Genomic DNA, 25,618 nt, shown 5'->3' with positions numbered 1-25,618 from the left:
ATATATATATATATATAGACAGAGACAGAGAGAGAGAGAGAGAGCAAAAGAGGAATATAGAAAATATTTTGTTGCTATTAAAAATTTTCCATATTCCTATTTTGTTATATAACTCTGCCAACAATTTACAACTCTAATATGTACCTCAAAGGCGGAGAGCTGACAGAAACGTTAGCACATGGAGCAAAATGCTTAGCAGTATTTCATCTTTATATTCTGAGTTCAAATTCCACCAAGGTCAACTTTGCCTTTCATTCTTTTGGGGTCGATAAATTATGTACTAGTTGCATACTGGAGTCAATCTAATCGACTGGCCCCTACCCCCAAAAATTTCAGGCCTTGTTCCTAGAGTAGTAAGGAATACATACCTCAAATCAGTATGATGATGACAAGTACATACTGGATCGTAATACTGGAATAAGCAAATGGGCTTTAAGTGGACAATGCTTGGATGTTTTCCTTACCCACAATCTGTGTGTGTATGTGTATACATATTTGTATGTATATGTGTATATATGTATATGTGTGTGTATATGTATGCATATATTTGTATATATGTGTATATTATATATGTGTATATATATATATATATATGCACACACACATACATATATATGTATACATATTCATATTTATTTATACATATATATATACATACATATATATATATATATATTGTGAAGACCTGTTGAGGCAAGTGAAATTGAAATCAAATTCAGTGACTGGCATCCATGCTAGTGGAGCACTAGGAGCACAATCCGAGCGTGATCGTTGCCAGAGCGGGTAACGGGCATTCGTGCCGGGGGCACATAAAAAGCACCATTCGAGTGTGATCGTTACCAGCGTTGCCTTACTGGCACTTGTGCCGGTGTGCAGGTGACATGTAAAATAAACACGATTTTTTCGCAGCCTTTGCCAGTACCGCTTGACTGGCCCTCATGCCAGTGGCACATAAAATCACCCACTACACTCTCGGAGTGGTTGGCGTTAGGAAGGGCATCCAGCTGTAGAAACTCTGCCAGATCAAGATTGGAGCCCAGTGCAGCCATCTGGTTCGCCAGTCCTCAGTCAGATCGTCCAACTCATGCTAGCATTGGAAAGCGGATGTTAAATGATGATGATGATGTTGATATATACATACATACATACATATATATATATATACATGCATACATATATATATATATATTATATATATATATATGCACACACACATACATATATATGTATACATATTCATATTTATTTATACATATATATATACATACATATATATATATATATTGTGAAGACCTGTTGAGGCAAGTGAAATTGAAATCAAATTCAGTGACTGGCATCCATGCTAGTGGAGCACTAGGAGCACAATCCGAGCGTGATCGTTGCCAGAGCGGTAACGGGCATTCGTGCCGGGGGCACATAAAAAGCACCATTCGAGTGTGATCGTTACCAGCGTTGCCTTACTGGCACTTGTGCCGGTGTGCAGGTGACATGTAAAATAAACACGATTTTTTCGCAGCCTTTGCCAGTACCGCTTGACTGGCCCTCATGCCAGTGGCACATAAAATCACCCACTACACTCTCGGAGTGGTTGGCGTTAGGAAGGGCATCCAGCTGTAGAAACTCTGCCAGATCAAGATTGGAGCCCAGTGCAGCCATCTGGTTCGCCAGTCCTCAGTCAGATCGTCCAACTCATGCTAGCATTGGAAAGCGGATGTTAAATGATGATGATGATGTTGATATATACATACATACATACATATATATATATATATATGCATACATACATATATATATATATATATATATATATATATATATATATTATATATACATACATACATATATATATACATATGTATACATACATACATACATACATACATATGAATGTTTATGTATATATGTGTGCGTGTGTATGTGTGCATGTAGATATCATCTTTTAATCTTCATCTCCCATGCTGGCATGTGTTGATGATCTGACAGGATCCAGCAGGTCTAAGGATTGATTGTACTCCAATATCTGCTTTGGCATGGCTTCTATGACTATATGCCCTTCCTAATGCCAACCACTTTACAGAATGGCACCAGCACTAAGGAGGTCACCATGGAGCTTGCAAGACTAAGATCTCATTTGACTTAGGCTACAGTTGAGAGGGAGGCAGTTTTATACTAGAAGAATGATTAAAGAATATGCTAGAAGAAAGATTAAAGCATGAACAGAGGATTCAGACCAGAAGAGGTTTTTGCTGTAAAGGATCCACATTACTACTCACATTACAGAAGTGTGGGTGAAAGTAACTGGAGGTGTGTGCTGGAAAGAGACATAAATTAATGCTGATGAAGTGTCATAGTGGACCCTCTGGGTAAAAGGTGAGTAGAAGGGAGTTGGGACAGAAAAAGGGGAAGTATGAGTTAGTAGAGGTTGCAAAAGTGTATGGGGAGAGTGAGGGATAGCTAGAGATAGGAAATGGGTAGAGAGATAAGAGGTGTATATAATGAGTAAAAAACAAGTATTGAGGTATGAATGTAGACTGTAGAGATTGGGTAGAAATGAAGGGTGTATATTGTAAATAGTGAACAAATGTATAGGGGAGATCTATGACACATATGAGTTGAGAAGAGGGGAGGAAGGGAAGAGTTGCAGAACAATAATAGTGATATAGAAGACAAGGAAAGGTTGAGAGAATGAGAGACATGTAGTTGGATAGACTGCAAGTGTGTGAGGGGAGAGGCAGACACATAGTGCATGGAGAGAGTGAGAGATATATGGTGATGGAAAAGAGATAATTTGGTGGCACAGATGGATGATAACTGTGAAACACTAGTGGAGAGGGACAGGATTAAAAATGATTCCTGGTAATCTGTCTCTACTCATTATGTTTCTAAAGAACGGAGCTTGATATACAATGGGTGACAAGATTCTATTATAAGCACACAATAAAGGAACGCCAAATTAGTTCTCAAAAGGTTCAAAATTCTTGAAATCCAACTTTCCAATCAGAGTAAAAATAATACCATAGAATATTTGAATGGTGTAACTCAAGTTTGTAATAAAAAGATACAAGATGGACAAGCATATCACATTTTATCATGCATCTCATTTATAAAAGATGTTATATGAACATAAACAAAATATAGTTAGTGAAACAGGAATATATTCCTAGGTAATTCTTTACAGCTGTTTCAAAAATTCAGTGATTGGTTCATGTAATAGTTTTTTTTACCATCATGTGTGAATAATTATATATTAGGGTGTCCATAAATTATCGTTACAATTTGCACAATTTATCATCTAGGTGTCTTGTGTGCAACTAATGGAGTTCATGTGGAAGTGTCCTGAAGTTTGTAATAAAAATTTATTTGTTTACCTATGTTTTCCAATAAACTCTGCTGAACTATTATCATTTTTCAATTTTTTCTGAATTTTTCAAATTGTAAAAGTAATTTATGAACACCCTGTATTAATACACATGAAACATATAGAAAGCATTGTAAATGCATAGACGTAAAACATCAAGATATTAAAGTCAGAGGTACACTAGATTAAAAGAGCCATCTGTGTATCATACTTAATGCAAATATTTCCCCGAAAAAAAAATTTACTCATGTATTTGTCAAGAGCTACTATCTCTTATAGGCATACATTTTTTTCTGATGAGAATGACCTAGCTTTGCTTATCACATCCATAGGAACTTATTTTACACACACCTAACGACATCGTTGGCCTTTATTATGTATAAACATGGTTACAGCATATGGTGCTCTCAAAATAGTTATCAAGATATGTCTATTACATAACTCCTTTTGTTTACTTTGTTTATTCTGTACTCTGTATTTTGTATTCCACGTAAATATACACAGTGAGCCTATTTGTGTTTATCTGCCTTTCTACCTCTCTCTCTCTCTCCATTTCTCTCTCTCTCACACACTCAGTATATAGATAGATAGACTTGTGTGTATTTGCATAATGTAGTACCTACCTATCATATCTATCAGTCACCCTATATGTATGTATATATATATATATATATATATACTTTTATTATTTTACTTGTTTCAGTCATTTGATTGCGGCCATGCTGGAGCACTTCTTTTAGTTGAGCAAATCGACCCCAGGACTTATTCTTTGTAATCCTAGTACTTATTCTATCGGTATCTTTTGCTGAACCGCTAAGTTACAGGGACGTAAACTCACCAGCATTGGTTGTCAAGCGATGTTGGGGGGGGGGGAAACAAAGGCACACTAACATACACACACACATACATACATATATATATATACAACTGGCTTCTTTCAGTTTCCGTTTTTCAAATCCACTCACAAGGCTTTGGTCAGCTCGAGACTATAGTAGAAGACACTTGCCCAAGGTGCCATGCAGTGAGACTGAACTCGGAACCATATGGTTGGTAAGCAGGCTACTTACCATGCAGCCACTCCTGCACCTATATGTATATGTATATGAGGAAGTTACAAGTTATATGCATTTGATTTTTAGCTGTAAATCACAAAGTAGTTAAAGCTACAAATCATACATAACATATAAATATTGGCTTAAAATCTCTCTTGGATAGAAACAGTTGAACATACACACACATACACAATTATATGAGAGAGAGAGAGAGAGAGAGAGAGAGGAAACACATTCAAACACACAGTATTTGTGTTTATTTGTGACTGTATTTTTATTTTTGTTTTTATATAAGCACTACTAACATGTTTATAGTCACATGTTTATATCTGTGTGTGTATATGTAGCTAATATTAATGTACACATTTATATATACACATACATAAGTGCATATATGCATACCCCCCATCGTACATCAATACTCATACACACACACACACATGCATACACGCACACACATACACATTCACATGCTATTAAAGTAGGTAAATATTTGTTAAAAGCCATGAAATAATACTCCAGACAATTCCAAAAGTCTGAGTATCTCACGTCTGGCACCAGATTTTATTGATTGTTGAAACCTCAGTCAAAGTAATAAAGGAACTTGGAGAGGGGTTTTCACTGACTCCCGCCCAGTTTTAATGAGGTTCAATGTTCATTAAAATCCCTCTTGCATTGTCAAAGCCAGATTGTTAACTGAACTGGTAATGTATCATCTACTAGCTTCACTTCCTTGACGTTTTTTTTTATGGAAATAAAGTTTTCTTGTGCCATCATCATCATCATAGTCTTCATCATCATCATCATAATATTAAATTACTGGTCTAGCATCATTGAAGATTTTATGCCTAAAGGGGACATAGTAAAAAATTAGTACTATTAATGTTTCATTCTTCAGTCATCTGTCTCCAGCTCTGTCTTTTATTCCACCCAATTCTATTGTTGTTATTCTTTAGCCCCAGGTCAACTCAATGCACTCATCCTATGATCACTGATGCTCCAGGTCTGACCAGCACATCTTTTATTCAGACGTAGTGTATCTAGGACTACATTGTTTAATATATAGTATAGGAGTTAGTGTTAGTGGCAATGATCATGACAGCCAAGTCCATCATGATCATTGCCCTGCCACCTTCCCTCTGTCAGAGAGGGAGTTGGGCTATTGTGAAAGTGATTGTGTGACATTTGAGGTTGAAGGCCTGAGAACAGAGACATTCCTGTATGGTAGAACTCTTGTTGACTAAGTTTCACTTCAAAAGGAAGGGCTGGACAAAGAGGGAATGTATGTATGTTTTTGTTATTGTGACAAAACACATCTGCACTTGGTGATAAATACAAGAAATTATCCTCCTCCTCATCATCATCATCACAGTAAACTCCCTCTTATCTGACACCAGTGGAGCTGAATGACTGAATTTTCTAAATATCTGATCATCACTCTTTAAACTACCATACCACCTTACAACACTCGTTAAAATTTTGATATACATCGGCATTATCATTAATATATTTTGAATGTAATAGAAAGAAGAGAAAGAAGAAGAAATAAAATATGATTTAAGTAAAGAACCTAATAAAATACAGGTGGTGTAAATGCAGTAAAATAAATAATGATTTGTTTTAGAAACTTCCTTGTAAGAGAAATTAATTAACATATGAAATTAATTAACCTGCGGATGTGTTTAGAGAAAAATTTGGTATCAGATGAATCAGATAAGAGAGGAAACTGTGCTGGTTTGGTCATTTAATGTGTATGGATCAGGACAACTGTATAAAGAAGTGCTAATTGCTTGAAGTGTATGGAACTTGTAGAAGACCCAAGGATGAAGTAGTGAAAGCCAATCTGAAGTTACTGAGCCTTACAGAGGAGAGAACAAAGGACTGTGATGATTGGTGTTTTGCTTTGCCCAAGAAGTCCCAGCCACCACCACGATGATAGTGAGGTTCTAAAAGCATTATGTTTATGCCTGTTCATGCTTGTCCCACACCCAATCTTCCCCCATCACACATCTCATCTTCTTAACTCCCATTCTTCTGTCACTTTTATATGTGTAGTAGCCATTATCTTCTTTATAGTGAGACACCTGTGCCTATTGCTCTATCATACTTTAGCCCTCAACACTTGGCACAAAGCCACCACCACCCCTCTCAAATACACTTCCATTCATTTGAAGAGGCTTTTTTTCTCTTCCTTTCTTTTCTTTACTTCATCTTGCAAGTTACTTAATGACCTTACTAATGCTAGTATCACCAAAATAAAAAATTAAAAAATATCCAGTAAACATTATAAAGTGGTTGGAATTAGGAAGGGCACCCAGCCATAGAAATCATACCAAAGCCAACATTGGAGCCCAACATAATCAAACCATCCAACCCATACCAGCATGGAAAATGGATAGTAAATGATGATGATGATGATCATCATGATCATGATAAGGTACAGGGAGAAGATTGAAACAATATCTCACATATTCACACACACATAACAGTGTATGATATATATATATATATATATATATATATATATATATATATGTATATATATATATATATATATATATATATATATATGTATATATATATATATATATATATGTATATATATATATTATATATATATATATATATATATATATATATATATATATATATATATATATATGTATGTATGTACATATACACATGAAACACGAATAGTTCATAAAGCTGAATGTATGTAACATTGCTCCCAGTAAATTGTCTAAAATCTGACCTTCTCACCTTTCCACACATTACATATCTGCTGTCATATTAGCTACCCCCTCCAGTTTTCTGTAAAGGTCACTGCAATATAGAGTTAAAAATTCTGCTTGACATTCTTGTTGAATTGGGTTAAGATGGAGATACTGAGAGGTGATTGATGTCCTTGTTGAAGTCTATCAGAAAGCCAAGCAGATTAATAAGTAATTTGTTGGTTCTAAGGTCACAATCTCTTGTCAAATTAATAAAGCAGATGCTGTAGGGGTCAGACCTAGTAATTTTAGGCTTGTACTGTATTTCCTTACTTCATTTATTTCTATAACATTTTCCTCCTTTAAAGTACTATAGGAAAATATGTATATAGTGTTTCACTGATACAGCCATAGAATATATACAGTTAAGGTTTCATTGATACTGTGAAAGAATATATATGGTTAGGATTTCATTGATTACTCCCAGACAATATATGGTGTTAGTGCCTCATTGACACTTTAAAATACTATGCAATCAATGTAGTTAGGCTGTCACTAACTTGCAACATTCAGATAGGCACCCGAAGTCATCCCAATCATACTGTAATGGTGTACCCTACTGAATAAGGCGTATTTCTCTGCTGGTCACAGATAAATCATCATTGTAGGAAAGGACATGCATTGGAATCTAACTATCAAACTATATAATCAAATGTGAACAATCAACATACACCTAGAGGTAATCCAGTGGTGTAATATAATCCAAGGAGGTAATCCATGATGTAAGATAATCGAAGAGTTAAAGTATTTCAAAGTATTAGTCATATTGATACAATACCCAACTGTCTATTTGCAAATATGTAACTTTACAACCCATCCAACCCATGTACATTGGGAATACTGAAAATTGATTATAAATAACTGTTTTATCTGCTGGAATGTAAAGCTTTATTCCCCAGGCTCCCTTGTCTGTAGTTCAGGTCACTCAACAAGTCTCTTTACTATTTTTGCTATCCTTATTTAATCTAAGAAACAGCTACTGCTTATCTTTTCATGAACCCTTCTGTTTTTGGCAGTTGGTGACTTATTTGCTTTAACACCATTAACTGGTCCTTGAGAGCTTTTAACGGGAGTCACTTCATTAAAAGCATTCGTCCAGGCTTCTGTGAGCAGTAGTGGTGTAGTGAGTCCAATCTGTCTCCTACCATTCTTAGGGATTATTGCTAAGGACCTCAGGGGTAGCTTTTGCTCTTATCACAAACTTTTGAGTTGAGTGCAGTTAATATTTGCGGGTGTATGTAGCAGCAGTGAGTATATAAATACATCTGTGTTATGTTTATGTAATCTATGTAAGCCACATGGACTGAGAGTTAAAGGATGAATAGGTGAAATTAGTGTTACATTATACAACCTGAACTGTTTCAGATGTATATCACTGATTATTGGTTTGTATGTGCGTGCATATGTATGTATGTATGTATGTATGTACGTATGTGTGTGTGTGTGTGCGCAAGCGCGCATGTGTGTGCGCAAGCACGCGTGTGTGTGCGCGCATGTGTGTGTGTGTATCTGTTATACACACACAAATTACAATGCAGTTGGGGTCATTTCTTACTGGAAACTGCTACTCTTTAAGACTTAGTGCTCTCCCATGCCATTTGGCTTGGTGTCTACAGTTGAATGCTCTTGTATCATCAACCATTTTACAGTGTACTGGAGTGCATTTTCTTAGGGCACCAACACTAGCATATTAAGTAACCTAAAGAATGTAGAGGGGGTGGATAGGAAGGAGGTCAATGATAGAAGAAAAACTAATACTAGACTGTCGAGAGAGATGGGATAGGAATGTAAGTGTAGATAGTTTCCCAGTAACCTAGGGCATGTACATTTGCTCAGGTGGTCACCTGGGGCTAGGGGAAAGAGAGAGATAGGGAGGGAGGGAGTAATATACCAAAAGAATCAGAATGGGCAAGCAGGTGGAAAGGGCAAGAGTATGATAGGAAAAAAATTATGGGAAAGCAGAGGTAAGTATGATGAGGAAGGCAGCAGGATCGTAGGGGTAGAATTAGTAGTGGTTGGCAGAAATAGAGGTGAACAAAAGTAGAGATGGGTAATGACATAAAGGCAAGAATAAATGGGGTGGCATTAGATATGGCCCTTAAGAGTGAGTGTGCTGGTTGATAGTACAGCAAGGGAAAAGCTAGAGTGTGTTGGATAGGGAAGTAGGGTGATCTAATGCAGCTTGCTATATGTGGGCCTATTGAGGAGTGAAGTGAAGTGCACACATCATTCTTTTGTGTGCACAGGTGATGGGGAGAAGAGAGAAATAGGGAGCTATGAGTGATTAAAAGACAGGAGTCATGAGGGAAAGGACTGGGTAATTGATTTGTGAAGATGTAAAATGAGGGGGCAGTAGGCTTCTAAAAACACTCTTCTTGTGTCAAGGTTCATTTTGCCATCAGTGGACAAGTCTTCAGTAACACTGCATATTACCAATCAGTACAGTCCTCAGTCATCTCATCTATAAGATGTAACATCTTCAGATCAGCCTCCACCATACTCTTGTTTGTCTTTTGTTTACACTAAGTACAGCATATGGAGTGTATACACACTCCTTTTTGCATATCAAGCAAGGCCTTTTGTCTGATGATATTGATAGATGTCCTATCTTCTTTCTTACTTGCTGACACCCTAGTTTTGCTAAGGTTACCTTGAAGCTTCTTGATTTTAGGTTCAACTTCCATGCCTGGAATATCTTCTCTAATTCCACAAAGAACTAGATGATCTGTGTGTGGGAGTACCCACAGATATGGGAATACCCACAGACAGCTATTTTAAATGCCACTACAATGGCCTGTAGGACTATAATGAACTGGAGAAGGCTAAGGACTGATTCATAACGAACTTTTATATTCATGTTAAATTCATTGCTTAATGTTGCTGATTCTCACAAACTGCATATTTGTACGTGGTTGAACAGCCCTCACAAGTTATTCATCTACACTTCATTTTCTTAGTGACCACCAAATTATTGAGTATGGCACTCTGTCAAAAACCTTCTCCAAATCAACAAATGCTTGGAATTGTTGTTTACTCTTAGCCAAGTATTTCTCCTACAGTTCTCTAAAAAAAAAAAAAAAAACACTGGAGCTGGTGCCATATAAAAAGCACCCAATACACTCTATGAAGTGAGTGATGTTAGGAAGGGCATCTAGCCAGAGAAATCAAGTCAAAACAGACTATGGAACATGGTGCAGCTTCTGACCTTGCCAGCTCCTGTCAAACCATCCAACCCATGCCAGCATGGAAAACAAATGTTAAATGATGATGATAATGATGATGATGATCATCATCATCATGATTCTCTCACTAAGAAGATTGCATCCATGATTCTTCTTTTGAGCATGAAACCAGACTGCAATTCATCTAGGTTGACTCCATTTCAACTTAACTGTGCTCTGACTCTCCCTAAGGCATTTTCTTTGCCCTTGTAGCAGTTTCCAGTGATATTGCAATGCCAATCAGTAAATACAGCTCCTTCCTGTATTTCTTCATTAACTATTTAGATCCCTCCTCAACTATTATTAAAGACAATGTTTCCTATTTTCATGTCTTTGACCACTCTATCTCCCATGCCGCTGTCTACTTGAATTGTTGACTAACCTTAATAAGGTACATTGGATAATGTAGTCCAAGGTAGATTAAGACAAGATGACTTGTTCTTCCATATCATGTACATGTGGAGATGACAGAACTGTTAGATCCAACATTGGCAACAAGAGAGTGTGTGCAGTGGGGGTCCTCAACCTAATGATGGCCAAAGATCTGTGGATTAGTGACAAGTTTATGTCTGATCATTTGTAGATGGCTGTCTGCATAATTAGGTGTTAACAACAACAACAACAGCTATCTTTTCATCAGTAGCCACCCACTCCTCTTTAGCATCTGTTCTCTTACTATGCTCCCACTTCTTCCCCTGGACGACAAAGGAATATGCACTTGTTCTAATATGTGCACATACATGTGTGTGCATGCCTGCAATACTGGTGCAGTTGTGAAGTGACAGATATGTCAGTAGATATACTGATAGAGATATGATAGATAGATAGATAGACAGACAGACGGATAGATAGATAGATTGACAGGCAGACAGGTAGGTAGGTAGGTAAGTAGATAGGTAGATAAGTAATGAGATAGATAGGTTAAAAAAAATAGGTAGGAAGGTAGGTTGGTTGTTTATTGATGTGAAGTGTAAAGACAGTTTAAGGTCAGAAGAGATTGAGAACTGTAGTGGGAAGCAGGTTGACAGTTGTGTCTGGGTAGAGAACAACAATTATAAATTGTATTAGCTAACTTTGTGTCCTGTCATTGAGGGAGAGAGGACAGGTTGTAGAGGAAACGATGACTGAAAGGCCAAACTGTGTATGTGAGGGACAGAGGGGTGGGTAGAGAGGCTCTGTGTGTGTGTGTGTGATTGTACATGTATATGGCTGTGTGTATTTGTGTCACTGTGCATGTATGTCTATACACACATACACCACCGCCAACAGCAAACATAATACATGCACAAACACACACACACACATACACACATGTGAATACACACATATTCATAGATAAAAATTAAAAGTGAAAGAAGAGGAACAGAGTAATGAAAATAAGAATAAGAAAGGGGTAGGAGAATAGGAATGAGAGAAGTAATGTGAACACATGAAGGGATCAGTGCATTTGGTGCACAATTTAGGGGCCAGTGTAAGCAACTGGTGGTGCTGGTGGTAAGGATATTGGTTGAGCCAAAGTCTCAGTCCAACTGCTCACACCTTTTCTATTATTTTGTATGTAGACTTTTGTATTTTAGTTTTCCACCTAGGTCTGTATGCCACCCCTGTCACTGCCACACGACACTACCACCATCACCACCACCACCACCACAGTGTACTACCACAACTCTCACTACTACACTGCGCCACCACACCCACTACCCTTATCATACCACAGCCCTACCCACCCTAACCCCACTGTGTTTTCCTGTTAATTTAAATCTTTTATTTTTGTTTTTCCTGTGAAGTTTCTCTGACATTTCAAAAAATATTGTAACTATTACTGCTACTATATTCACAACCACCACCTCAGCTAGTACTACCACCACCACCACCACTACTACTACAACAACACCAGTTCTTGGAAAGTTTTCTGTTGTAATTCCTGTAGTAGTAGTAGTAGTGTACTTTATAATACCCTCCACCCTTCTTCATGTTTCTTTTTCTCCACCCCACCCTACTCTCCAATTTTAATATTTATTTTATGGTGGAAAATATTCTACTGTCAACAATTTTATGTTCCATTAAGTTTGAGCCTAAAGCTTGTAGTGTTTCTTCTGTGTCTCTGAGTAACCATGTCTACTCTCTCATGTACTATGACTATAATACCATAGTGTCTGGTCTTTCATATTCTGTAATATAGTCCATTATGCCAGGTCTCTCACTTACTGTGGCTATAATATCATGGTGTTTGCTCTCTCACACACTATCATATAGTACTATAGTGTTAGGTCTCTCATTCTATAATATAGTCCATAGTGTCTGATCCCTCACATACTATAGCTGTGATACCATAGTGTGTCCCTCACATACTATAGCTACTAATACCATAGTATCTGTTCTCTCAGGTACTATTATACAGTAATACTATAGTGTCTGATCTCTCTCTTTCTAGTAATTCATAATCTAGTTCAGAGTTGGAGAATTTATGGCCTTCAGAAGAGCCAAGGGCAGCCTTCCATAAGAAGTGCAGTACTATTTGAGGGCAGATCATTGTACTGAAATGTTAATTTCATTTCATTTAAAGCCAATTTTTCCACTCAAGAATTTTAGAAACACTTTTTCTATTTCTTTATCTACATTTGCAATTATGTAATGTAATTACCAGTACTGCACATATCAGAATTCTGAAAAAAGTTTTGAAAATGAATAATAAAGGTCACAGCAGGGGAACTTCTCCCTAAACAAACTTTTTTTTTTCCTTTTAAATTTTGAAGTTTTTTATGAATGATTATATTCATCATCATCATCATCATTTGTTTCTATAATAGGCACAAGGCCAGAAATTTGGGATGAGGAAGCAAATCAATCATATTGACCCCAGTGCTCAACTGGTACTTCATTGACCCCAGAAGGATGAAACGCAAAGTCAACCTTGGTGGAATTTGAACTCAGAATCTAAAAATAAATGACATGTTGCTAAGCATTTTGTCTGGTATGCTAATGATTCTGCCAGCTTACCGCCTTTTTTATCCTATAAAATAATAATGGCATAAACATTTTTCAGAAATGCACCCTTGTCAAATGACAGTTAACTTCAATGTGGTTTTATCAAATGATAGTTGATTTCAATGTAATCTTTGGCAGTTAGCTTCAATGTGGATTTTCAACTTAAAAAAAAAATTCCCCACTTCTAGTCTCACACAATATAGAGTATTCTCTCTCTCTCTCACACTCATCCTATATAGTCTTGTATATCTCATCTCACCCACATAGTGTCTTCTCACTCTCTCTCTCTCTCTAAATGTTTAGTTTAAAATGTAGTTTACAGTAAATGTAAACTTTTCTAACTGATTTTGCATCAGTACTTTATTAGTTAATAAAGTTACTGCCAGCAATGCATTATTAAAACAAATCAGAATCTCCAATCTAGTGGAACCCTTAATTGTAGTATATATAAATAGTACCTCTAAGGACAGTTATAGATTGGTGTCCAGTTCCTAAAGAGACCTTTGTCAGCATCAAATACTGTAAAGAGAAGCAACTCCAAAACTGACTAAGAGACTAGGTTTCTCTTATAAGAAATCAATCCAAATATTTTGACTGGTGGTGCTTTTCGGTTGCCAGGTTGTAGTAAAATACAAGTTAGAGGTGCTAAACAATGATTGCAATAAATATTAATTTGCTATCAGTTCAAATATGCTTTAGAAGTATTTGAACCCGCAAGAAGGCTATTCACTGCAGTTTGTCATGAAGAAATATTCTCGCTGTACACAAAAAGGTAATTGATGCTGAAGAGAAGATAACAACTCTGAAATTCATGCATCATCAATCCAGAAGGGGGCACTTCGAAATGATGTGGTTACTCTTTTTTGTTGACAGCAAGAATACTTCTCTACAACCATATTTGAACCAGTAACGTGTTTATACATCTTTCTTAATTACTGCTTAGCACTTCTAATCCATATTTTGCTAATTCTAATTTTCCTTTCTTTGCATTTTTTAAACAGATTTCTCATGACTGCTAAGGGGCCTGCCCAGGTTACTAAAATCCCTCCCCCACACACATACACGTATGTATGTATGTATGTATGTGAATATTAAGTTCTACCACTGGTTTATATCAATGCCTAAACAAAATATTAAAATACAGATAGAGTGATAGACAGACAGACAGACATACATGCACGCACGCGCACACACACACACACACACACACACACACATCAGAAGATCTGTGTGTTTGTGTACATTCTTCATTGATAGGATTTTTCTGCTCCAGTGAAGGGCCCAGCCCCAAACAACAGTCACAATTCCCATCTCCCCCTCCCACTCTACATGACCCTGCCCCTGTTAGTGAACTATTTTACTGTTGGTCTCCCATCAGACCCTTACGCAGCTATATATAGCAGGGATCATGTCACACGAAGTGTTCCCCACCCACCCGCTCCACAACCACCACCCAAACATCACTGCTTCAACTGGTTTTTATCTCCGCTTACACTCAAATATTTGACCTTACGCTATAGAAGTAGCTATAACTACTATTACTACTACCACTACTACTATCACTTTGACTATCACAACAATAACATGACCCTTACCTTTTCTATTAAAGGAAACTAGGCAGAGGTGGAGATGGTGGCGGTGGTGGTCTCCTTACAGTGAAGTTAGTGAGGTTGGATAATTTGGTGGTGGTTTGGTGAGGAGTTCTGTGGTGTGGTGGTTTGAAGTGCAACTCTTTGGTATTGTGGTTGATGTTGAAAGGAATGGTATAGTTGTCTGGTGGTATGGAGAAGAATTAAATGGCATGGCATGGTATGGTATGGTATGGTATTGTAGGCAGTTGTGATGTGATGTAGGGCGGGGATAGTGTTTTGAAGACTGAACCTTCATCTTCGAAAATTATTCAGCTGGGTGATTAAGGGTTTGGATTAGATGCCAGTTCTTACCACAACTTATGTAATTTACTACACACAGACACACACATTTGGCACATCATCACTACAAACTATAACTACTAATCTACAAGGTAGATAGAAAGATAGATAGATAGATACATACATACATACATACATACATACATACATACATACATACATAGCTAGATACATACGTACATACAAACATAAATACATGCATGCATGCATGCATGCATACATACGTAGATAATCTTTTACTTGTTTCAGTCATTGAACTGTGGCCAGGCTGGGGCACTGCCTTGAAGGGCTTAGTTGAACAAATTAACCCCAGTACTTATTTTTTCAAGCATGGTACTTGTTTTATAGATTTCTTTCACCAAAACACTAATTTACAAGGGACAGAGACAAACCAACACCAGTTGTCAGACTATGGTTGGGAACAAACACACACACACACACACACACACACATCTATCTATCTATCCAACTATATATATAGGTGTGGCTGTGTGGTAAGAAGCTTCGTTCCCAACCACATGGTTCTGGGTTCATTCCTACTGCATGGCACCTTGGGCAAGTACCTTCTAAGCCTTGGGCTAACCAAAGCCATGTGAGTGGATTTGGTAGACAGAAACTGAAAGAAGCCAGTCATATATATATATATGTACATATGTATGTATATATGTTTGTACCCCCACCATCACTTGACAACTGATGCTGGCATGTTTACCTCCCCGTAACTTAGCGGTTCAATGAAACAGACCAATAGAATATGTACTAGGCTTACAAAGAACAAGTCCTGGGGTCAATTTGTTTGACTAAAGGCAGTGCTCCAGCATAGCCACAGTCAAATAACTGAAACAAATAAAAGTGTGTATATATATATATATTGTGTGTGTGTATATATATATATATATATATATAAATCTGTGTACAGTTAAATATACAAGTGATACTGTTGATTTTTGAGCTCCATGTAGATTTTCACCATTCACTGTGCTTCCATTATTGTGCTTAAGTTACTACTATATTTAGTAGTATTCATCACCACTAAGTACTAATGCCTAGTAGTATTCATTACTGATTATGGTATACAGATAAAATGTAGGGGAAATTATGATTTACCATTTTGGTTGTTCGGAACCTCAGCATTGGATGTTCAAAGTGCATTTAGGTACTTAACCGGAACATTTCATCAGGGGACCATTTTGCTGCATTATGTTACAGAGAGTAGACCTCAGTGAGATTTGAGCTTAGAATACAGAGTTAATAAGAAATTAATAGAAGGTATTTAGTCTTAACTGACAAACTTAACTACTCTTAGTTCAAGCTTAACTGTGTAACAGTTGTCTACCTTTAATTATCTCTTGTCTTTATCTCACCTGCTTCACACTTTCTTTCTCCCTTCTTCTGCTTGAAGCAGCAATAACAGGGAATCTCTCTCTCTCTCTTCCTTTCTCTCTCTCTCTACCTAGCTATTTATCAATCTGTCCATCCATTTATCCATCCATCACCTGTGATGCTTCACTCATTCCTGTAGATAAGTGATTGATGCTGTTCTCCTTGCAATACACACACACACACACACACACACACAATCTCTTCCTCTTTCATCCTTCTCTCTCTCTCTATCTATCTGTACACATATTCACACATTTATTAGTCTAGGTAATTGAAACCTCTCACAATATTTCTTTCCCAACTTCTTCATTAATTAACAAAGATCTAGAAAGAAGCAGCAAAGTTCTTTTGCCTGTAATTCCCAGTGCAATGACAGTACTAATGGAAACTATACATGCATGCATTAAGTAAGGGAGCTCCCTTATGACTACACCATCTTGTAGTAGTAGCATCTAAATCTCTTTCAAATTACATTGTACTCTCTGAAAAAGGGAAGATATATTAAATAATGTAGACTTAGAGTTTGTTTGGAAACAATGACAAGATGGTCATGGCTGGAACATCTTTGTTCCTAGAGGCTTTGTCAGATCTGAGATTCGTTCAAAGCTAAGGATTTCCTCGGTCCCAAAAGATGGTTACAACTAGATCATCTTTATTCAGAGAGGTCTCCTGAGTCCTACGACTTCTTTGAGGTTAAACAATAACAACTTGTGTGTCAACAGTGTGTCATGTAACAGAGGCAGTGTGGTGGAGTTCATCCCATTTTTCATATTTAACAACCATTTGATAGACATTATTTACGCACTAGTATACCATTAAGAAACTTGATGGAAATGTTGACTTTCTGTGTAGAAACTACCTACTTCAGTATGGACACTGATGTATATCAACAAGAAGAGGGTTTAGCTATGGGTTCACCATTATCACCGATAATAGCCAATATATACATGGAATACTTTGAGAATTTGGCTTTAGGATCAGTACCACTAAAACCAACTCTATGGCTGTGATATGTTGATGACACATACTCTGGCCCCACCAGGAAGATGTCCAAGTGCTGTTAGATCATGTGAACTCAATAGAGCCATCCATACAATTCACAATGGTAAAAGAAAAAGACAATCAGCTAACATTCCTGGACGTATTCATAACACGCACCAAGTATGGATTCAGGACATCTGTATACTGCAAGCCAACCTTCACTGGACGATACCTCAACTTCAATTCCCACCATCCATATAGTGTAAAGAGAGGGACTGCTCAGTGCCTAAAACATTGAGCAAAGAATATAAGTAGTGATCGTGATACACACCACAAAGAAATGACCAAGCTCAGTAACAATCTATTAAGCAACAACTACCCCAAAAGCATACTCTCCACTCCAATTATGAAGAAAAGAGAGGATGAAACTAATAAACTGTCCACAGTCTGTCTACCCTATGTGAAAGGCCTCTCCGAAAAGATACAAAAGATATCCGGCCCATATGACATCAGGACAGTATTCAAGAGTAATACAACACTTCACAAATATCTTCTTCAAGTAAAACCACCAATAGAAGAGAATATGACCCAAAACTGCATGTACTCCATTCCATGCAGCGTAACAATTTAACCTCAGTATACTTTAACTTTAAGCATCTAACTTTCCAATTATAGGATGATTTAAAGTAACCCTCTCTAGCCAAGGTATGAGAACGTTCTGGCATAGCTGTTTGGCTCTGCCTGTTTGGTGTTACTGGTTTGATACTTACATTTTTGACATCAAGCATTTTAATGTTTCTCTCATTTTCTCTCTTTCTATTTATGTAAGTGAGCATCTGTTATGCTTGTATGTATGTGTATGGTCTCTCCCCTTCTCTCTCTCTCTCTCTTTCACTATCTCTGTACATATGTGTATATTTCTGCACATGCATGCACTTCTAGTGCCAAAATGTACTGTTGCCAAAACATGTTGAATATCCATCCAGTCAGCCAAGCCAAATCATCAATGTTTAAACTGCCACACCCAATCATCTTGTTCTGTTCTAGCCAGTACATTCACTAACTTATCAATTTTAAAACCAGACATAGGCAACTTCTACATGAGACTTAGCTCATCATCAAATGGCCTACACTACTAAAAAATTTCAAGAAAAGTTTTCATTAGGCATTCCATTCGGAAAGTACCATGGGCTGTAGTTTGCCTATGACTAGTTTAAAGTAATCGTTCCCTGACTAGTAATTTAGTATCTTATTTTCCAGCCATAAGAGGGTTTAAACTAACCACTCCCTAGCTTGTATGTTTAATATTTAATTTGCCAGCTTTATGAAATGACCACTCATTGGTTAATATTTTAGTATCTAATTTTCTGGCAATAGGAATGTTTAAATTAATCACTCTCGAGCCAGTAAGGTCACTAACTTTCTACTCCCTCTAAATGGAAATGGAAGCTGTCCACCAAAATGCTGCATACATTCTATATTTCTGTTAATTTTCAACATTTAGTGTCTGTTTCCCTAATGGCACAGTTATTTTACCCTAGAACTTATCAAACTAATTAGGAAGAAGTAATTAACTACATAATCAACGAACCATATTTCCACAGGATTATTACACGGTTTACTTCCCAACTCTTGTGTTGCCTCTCTACAACTTCTGTTGATACTCCCACCACTATTATCACAGTATTTACAACTACCACTTCTACGCCCCACTCCTACTACTACTGCCATCACTCCCACTTCTATTACTACTACCATAGTCTTCACTATGACCACTGTTACAACCACATTAACTACAACTGCCATTATCACTTCTCAAACTACCATGGCCTTCACCATCAGACTTAATATAAATATTTTGCAACTTAGTCAAAGGAGGCAATACTTCCCTCCCTTGACCTTTCTCATTGTTTCTGAGATTGGTGGGAAGAAGGGGGAGCAAGTTATCCTCAGGGCCAGAGACCTAGCCCAAATACTTGCAGTAGAGTATTCCACAGTAAAGGCACTCATGTCAAATAGTGGTATTAAACCAGGTAACGTGTTAAGTCATTAGCTAAACATACTTAGTAATATCAGATATTTTTATGTTATTTTACACCCAGTTTCTTACGCTACCATAGAGGAGGTGGTGTATGTTTTAACAATAGTTAACAATAGCCATTTGCAACATCAGTGCCTGAAAAGTCACTGGAATTCTATGTAACATTGTCAGTGGGATTTGGTTGGTATGTGGCTTGCAGACAGCTGTCACTGTGGAAATGTATGTTGAAATCGCATGATCTGGCAGTTCCAGTACCCATAACAGGCAATTGTCATCCACCAGCGTACTTTTATGCACTATGCATTCATATGAGAGGTCCTCTCATGATAAACACCACAGAATTTGGCCTCATAACAAAACGTCCACATTAAGTTAGATATAAAGATTGCCTTTTGATATTAATACTGCTTCTGTCACTAATAATAGTTTAGCTTGTTTTTTAATATACTTGAGTGTAAGGGCGCGTGGCTTAGTGGTTAGGGCATTCAGCTCATGATCGTAAGGTTGTGAGTTCGATTCCCGACGACGCGTTGTGTCCTTGAGCAAGACACTTTATTTCACGTTGCTCCAGTCCACTCAGCAGGCAAAAATGAGAAGTACCTTATTTCAAAAAGGGCCAGCCTTGTCACACTCTGTGTCACACTGAATCTCCTTGCGAACTACATTAAGGGTACACGTGTCTGTGGAATGCTCAGCCACTTGCACGTTAATTTCACGAGAAAGCTGTTCCGTTGATTGTATCAGCTGGGACCCTCATCGTTGTAACTGATGGAGTGCTTCTAATATACTTGGGTAAGTATTACTTATCATTGTCTCAGACTAATTCCAAACTTGTAAGTAAAATTCAATAGATGGAACTGTTTCAGGGTTTGTCAGATGAATAGTAGCTGCAATTTAACCCTTTAGCATTTAAACTGGCCACAGCAAACCCATTTGTTCTACCTGTTTTATCTTCAAACAGGAGAGATCCAGACTCACATATCTACCCTACAATGTCATTCTAAAAATATACTATCACATTATTGAAATCTCAATGCTAAAAGATAATGCCTGATTAAGTCAAAACCATGTGGATAAATGGAAAGTAACCATTATATTTGATGGCGTAATATGAAAGGTCCAGCCTTTCACATTGTCAAGCTGAGAATTATGTTTGAATGTACAAATGTCTGTGATTTACTCAACCACACTTGCATGCTAATTCAGTGAACAGAGAGTTGATTGAACAACTGAATAATCATTGTTGAAACGAACAGAAGTTCAATTTCATTTAATTCCTGTATGTGCATGTTTTCCTCTGACAGAAGTGTAAAAGACATGGTTACAAAATTCTGGCTCCTCAGCTATAAAATGCTAGAATTGAACCTGCATCATACATACACCCACAAGCATATAAGCACAATAACATAGTCAAAATTTGATTATATACATATGACATAGATAAAAACTGTTTTCTCTATATGTGAATGCCTGAGTGTATGTTTGTGCACACACATAGACACACACACATCGTCTAAGTGTCTTGGCTCTAGAGGATATGGTAGGACAATTGTCATGTTGATGATGCCTTTTGAGGCAGAAACATGTGTCCACAATCATCTTATCATCTCCAGACTATAAACTTGATCTTTCCTGTAATGGCATATCAACTTTGGAAACCTCTTGAGATCATCTCCCCATCTCTTATGGTTCTGGGTTCAGTTACCATTTGGCAATTGTGTGTCACATCTCCTAAATGTTTGATTGATTCTAGTTTCAGCTTATGAGCTGTGGCCATGCTGGGGCGAGATAATTTTAATAAATCAAGAGTTTATATTGTATGTTCTTTGACACACCTATATTTGTCTTTGTTTTTCATATACATACTGCTGGGTAGTTGTAGTTTTTTTTAGTGCATTTTTCTTTAAATTATATGTGCATGTGTATGTGCCAACAATGGCAATATACAAATAATAAGGGTGGCAAGCTGGTACAATCGTCAGCACACTGTGTGAAATGCTTAGCGGTATTTCATCTGCCGTTACATTCTGAGTTCAAATTCCACTGAGGTCGATTTTGCTTTTCATCCTTTCAGGGTTGATTAAATATGTACCAGTTACACACTGGCATTGATATAATTGACTTAATCCCTTTGTCTATCCTTGTTTGTCCCCTCTATGTTAAGCCCCCTGTGGACAATAAAGAAATAAATATACAAATATCATAATAATTGTTTTGAATGGCACGTAATAGCACCCACTACACTCTCAGAGTGGTTGGCGTTAGGAAAGGTATCCAGCTGTAGAAACTCTGCCAGATCAGATTGGAGTCTGGTGCAGCCATCTGGCTCACCAGACCTCAGTCAAATCGTCCAACCCATGCTAGCATGGAAAGCGGACATTAAGCGATGATGATGATGATGATGATATATATAACAAAAATGCATCTGGAGAAAATCACATCTTTAATTGTAGATTTCACCTTACAAAGCAGACAGTTGTTTTTATTGTGTTAACTTATTTAGGTATAGAAAATATCATTGAAATTGATATTTCCAAAAATACATGTTAACATATTGTTTTCAAGGTAATCCAAAATTAGTTAAATAAAAAGTGCACTTTGAATTTAATCAATTTTGGATCACCTTGAAAACATTGTGTTAACATTTATTTTCGGATATATTAATTTCAATGACATTTTCTATATCTAAATGTGTTACCACAATAAAATCAATTGTTGGCTTTGTAAGGTGAATTTTACAATTAAAGATGTGGTATTTTCCATATGTATTTTTGTTGTCTAATACTCTGATTTTCTCGAAATGCTTCTAAATGATATTTGGACCTACTACTTGTCCTACATGAGGATGTGTTTCCTACTTGCATTTCTTGGTATCTCATTGTTGGATATAGTTAACCAAATTCATTTAAAATTGAGTGCTTTATTGATATCTACCTGGATTTTTTGGGGCAAGTGTCTTCTACTATAGCCTTGTGAGTGGATTTGGTTGACAGAAGCTGAAAGAAGCCCATCATATATGTATATATATGTGTGTGTTTGTGTGGCCGTGTCGTAAGAAGCCTGCTTCCCAACCACATGGTTCTGGGTTCATTTCCACTGCATTCAGTCTCATTATCCTTGGGCAAGTATCTTCTCTACTATAACCTCTGCTTGACCAACGCCTTGTGAGTAGATTTGGTAGATTGAAACTGAAAAAGCTTATTGTGTGTGTGTGTGTGTTTTTTTTTTTTTGGTTTGTCTCCCCATCACCACTTGACAACCGGTGTTGGTGTGTTTACTTCTCCATAACATAGCAGTTCAGCAAAAGATATTGACAGAATAAGTACTAGGCTTTCAAAACATAAGTCCTGGGTCGATTTCTTCAATTAAAACCCTTCAAGGCGGTGCTCCAACATGGCTGCAGTCAAATGACTAGAACAAGCAAAAGAATAAAAGAATATTATATATATATATATCCTCATTTTACATTTGCTTTCTACACTTGGTGTGACTTGGACAGTTCAGAGAACTAGATCTTATTTGTGCATTTTATATTTGACTTAGTTTCTACAGCACTCTACTTTCCTTAGGTATTTCACTCATAAACACACACATCGCTCGGTCTGAGATTCAAACACATGATCCCTCGACCGTAAGTCCACTACTCTAACCACTAGGCCATGTGCCTCCATATATATATGTATGTATGTATATGTGTGTATATGTGTGTATGTATATAAATGTGTGTGTGTGTGTGTATCATTTTAATGTCCCTGCTCGCATAGATTTGTCAGAATTTGTTGAAGCAAGTTTTCTACAGCTGGATGCTCTTTCTGTCAACAACTCTCACCTGTTTCCAAATAAAGCAATATATCCTGATGACCAGACATGCTTACACAACAGATTAGAAGTGAAGGACAACATTTGCTTGACGGTGACACTTGTTTTACAATTATCATGCAGTACTAAGGCAAGAGGACACTCTCATGCATGCACACACTCACTCACACACACACACAAACACACACACATGATGAGCTTCTTTTCAGTTTGTTTCTACCAAATCCATTCAGAAGGTTTTGGTAAACTAGGAGCTGCCATAGGAAACACTTACCAAAGATACCATACCTTAGATATATATATAATAATAATAATAATATATATTCAAAATGTGACCATGTGTGTACCATTGGCAATGTTTTTTTCCTCCGTCTTCCCTTCTCTGGATCTTTCCTTTTCCTATGTTTCTGACGAAGAGCTCCACTCGAAACGTAAAACCCTCCTTCTTCCCTTCCTTCCTGAGCATCCAATAATACTATATTTGTTCCACGTCCTCTGTTGTTGTGTTTTCATGTTTGGATTAACTTTATATATATATATATATATGTAATGGGGTGGGATTCGCTACACACACACACACACACACACACACACACACACATATATATACTGTTTAAATGAGGTTTAATAAACAGGTAAATCTAACACTACCTTTTTTAATTTATTTTCCAGGTGAGTGATACTACAGAACATTCTTCAGTATTTGAAGAAACCAGTCCCCATTATATTGGTCAGGTAAGGGGATTCTGTTTACTCTTGTTGTCTCCAATTCATTCAACTGTCTCTTGTTATAACGACAGGGCTGAAAAAAAGTTACTACACATTTTTATATTCCTTTCTATCAAACTGCACACACCTTTACCACTTATTTTACATACCTTTACATATACCCAGATTAAGTTTTTGCAAGTGTCTATTGATAACTGGAAGCCATCAGTTATATTTTCAAAGCTTAAAAAGATAAATATATATGAAATTAATGGCGTTTAAGATTTAAACAGCTGCTTTATATAATTTCTTGGAAAGTAATTTTTCCAATACATCAATTAAATTGTGAGTTCTTGATGTCCTCAAGAGCATCATTATCTAAATCATTAATTCTCATTAAAAATGGTATGGAAGACAATCCAGAATTTGAATCAAAATTGGACTATAACAAGGAGTGAATCTAATCCAGGCATAGGCAACCTTTTTTCAGAAGTAAGCCACCTGAGACACAGCTAAACATCAAGTGGGCCTTTATGCTAAAAAAAAGTGGTTATTTTTCATTAGGCATGCTATTCAGAAAGACCCATGGGTCACACTTAGCCCATGACTGGTCTAATATCAACAGTAAGAGTAACAACTCTAGACATGTTTAAGTCTTATTAAACCTCATCAGTAAAATGTACAGAATTAGTCATTTGGGTAATGATTGTGCTCAAAGTTATAATTTTGAAAAACAAGTTTTTGTCTTACCTTCAAGCATGGCAGCACTCACTTTAAAGTTATGTTTTCATGCAGACTGTATCTCAGATATTTTCCTCCAGCCTTCTAAACTACAACACACCGCAGTTTTTATTGAAAAACACACCTGTACACTTCTTTAGTTAATCTAAGATTCAACAGTCACAGTTACACTACATTTTACTGATGAGACTGAATAAGGCCAAGACCTGTCTGAAGTTGTTGCCCTTATTACCATGGACTAGATTCACTCTTTCATTGCAGACTGATTTTAATTAGATTTGATTAACACTTTTTGGTTGTTTCTCCTGCTATTTTTACCAGAATTGGGTTGTAAAGCACCTGTGCTAATTCCAATTAAAAAGCACCCATGCTAGCACCATGCAATAAGCTCCTAAGCTGGCACCACATTAAAAGCACCCAGTACACTCTGTAAAGTGGTTAGTATTAGAAAAGACACTCAGCCATAGAAACCATACCAAAACAAATGACCGGAGCCTGGTGCAGTCCTCCTGACTTTGCCAACTTCTGTCAAACTGTCCAACCCATGCCAGCATGGAAAACAGCATGGAAAATGATGATGATAATGATGTTTCTTGGCTTACAATAATATCAAGTATACTATCA

The 25,618-nt window shown here is 36.9% G+C and overlaps 1 protein-coding gene across 6 annotated transcripts in view; it reads left to right on the top strand.

Annotated features, from left to right (window-relative positions):
• Positions 1-25,618, top strand: part of LOC115216751 (rho GTPase-activating protein 21-A) — a 402,000-nt gene that overhangs the window by 154,505 nt on the left and 221,877 nt on the right. For 4 of the 6 annotated variants that reach the window (XM_036506766.1, XM_036506763.1, XM_029786300.2 and 1 more), the window contains one exon: positions 24,218-24,280. The exons of the other annotated variants lie outside the window; for them this stretch is intronic. In XM_036506766.1, the coding sequence (XP_036362659.1) occupies positions 24,218-24,280 (63 nt within the window). The remainder of the gene's footprint in view (positions 1-24,217; positions 24,281-25,618) is intronic. 6 annotated transcript variants of the gene reach the window in all.

The sequence above is a fragment of the Octopus sinensis genome, linkage group LG10 (genome assembly GCF_006345805.1).
Source record: "Octopus sinensis linkage group LG10, ASM634580v1, whole genome shotgun sequence".
Lineage (NCBI taxonomy): Eukaryota > Metazoa > Mollusca > Cephalopoda > Octopoda > Octopodidae > Octopus > Octopus sinensis.
Note: the sequence above shows the minus strand (reverse complement) of the source record. Positions and strands in the feature narration are given on the sequence as shown.